Genomic DNA, 1,641 nt, shown 5'->3' on the forward strand with positions numbered 1-1,641 from the left:
TAGCTACTTCTTTTTCACATTTATCCTGTAAATCTCTTTTTTCATAATTGCTGCACATTGATAATATTTGTTCACTTACAAATAAATTTGCAGTTTTCATCTTAACTATATGCTGTTTAAGAATCTCAGCAATTTCTATCCAATACCACTCGTCAAAAAAGTAACAATAATTGTGTGTGTGTGTTATATGGTACAGCATTAATGTTAGCACCTCTGTCTAACAACATCGCAACAACGTCTACATTTCTTTTTTCAGCAGCAAGATACAGTGGTGTAACACCTGGTGTAAAGGAAAAGATATATGTCGCATTAACATAAAACTCCGTGTTTTAAAAGATGTTCATCGATCTGTAAATATTATTTCTCAGCTGCAATATAAAGTTATACCTGACTTATCACTCGCATTAATGTTAGCTCCATGATTTAAAAGTAATTCGGCAATTTCCATTTCCATATTTGCAATCGCAATGTGAAGCGGAGTTCTGCCACACACACACACACACACACACACACGCACACGCACACGCACACGCACACGCACACGCACACGCACACGCACACGCACACTGTCTACGATGTGAAAAACATGTGAAACACTGTGCATTACAAAATGTATTTAAAATATTTAATTGTTGGTCTAAACGATACAATGTCATACAAAACTTTGTTTGCACATTTACTATGTTTTTCCCTAGATCTATAGCTAATGTTTATATAGATTAAGGTGATATTAATCGTGGTTTAACATAGTTTCATAGTTAAACGTGGTTTGTTTATGGTTGAACGTGGTTCGATTATGGTTCAATGATGGTTGAACGTGGTTTATTTGTGGTTACACAGTTCAAGTACGATTAAGCATGGTACAATTAGAGTTAAATGTGGATTGATTGAACATGCTACGATCGGAATTAAACATGGATTGATTATATTTTGTTTGACATATTGTTGTACATGTATGTGTGATTATATATTATGTTTCAAAATGCTTTGTAAAACAAGTAAGACGAGACCGTTGCAGACTTGCAATTTCATGTCATATGTGTAAAACGCAGTGCAAAACGAGACAACTATGACTAAGTTGCAAAGTTCTTTTTGGTTAAAAATAACAACGACAAAATATACATATATTTTTATTACTAGTTCTAAAAGAAACAATATATAAAGTATACATATTTACTATGTGTATATTATATGTTAATCTTATAAACTATTGAAAATAAAACATTAGAAGTAAACTATTTTAAGTAACATTGTAATACAAATATAACAACATAAAGAACTACTATAACAATAAAAAGTAGCACATTCTGCTACAATTTGCCAGTATCTTCATCCGATTTTTTGTCTGCTTCTTGTACTTCTTCAGATGAATTGGTTAAATTGTCTTTTGTATAATATTTTCCGATGATGACTGTGTTTATGTAATCGCGTCCTTTGCAAACAATCAGGAACGGCCAGTATGCAAACCACTTTGCGTGTTGCTCCCAGGGAACATCCTCCGGATTTCATTCTCTCAATCCTTCTCCGCAATAATTGCACAACGTCTGATCATCTTTCCCCGTGTAATAAAATCCGGGTGATACTCTATTGACCACAGTACGATTCGACACCGCTCGATTCGACACAGATTTATTCGACACC

The 1,641-nt window shown here is 33.8% G+C and overlaps 1 protein-coding gene and 1 pseudogene across 1 annotated transcript in view; both read right to left on the reverse strand.

Moving 5' to 3' along the window:
* Positions 1–454, reverse strand: part of LOC109862452 (protein ANTAGONIST OF LIKE HETEROCHROMATIN PROTEIN 1-like) — an 8,697-nt gene extending 8,243 nt beyond the window's left edge. The window contains exons 1-2 of the mRNA XM_020442512.1: positions 388–454; positions 223–280 (exon numbers count right to left, since the gene is read on the reverse strand). Coding sequence (XP_020298101.1) covers positions 223–280; positions 388–454 — 125 coding nt within the window. The remainder of the gene's footprint in view (positions 1–222; positions 281–387) is intronic.
* An 856-nt stretch (positions 455–1,310) lies between these two features.
* Positions 1,311–1,641, reverse strand: part of LOC109862453 — a 1,441-nt pseudogene continuing 1,110 nt past the window's right edge.

The sequence above is a fragment of the Pseudomyrmex gracilis genome, unplaced genomic scaffold (genome assembly GCF_002006095.1).
Source record: "Pseudomyrmex gracilis isolate BER0280 unplaced genomic scaffold, ASM200609v1 scaffold_1812, whole genome shotgun sequence".
Classification (NCBI taxonomy): domain Eukaryota; kingdom Metazoa; phylum Arthropoda; class Insecta; order Hymenoptera; family Formicidae; genus Pseudomyrmex; species Pseudomyrmex gracilis.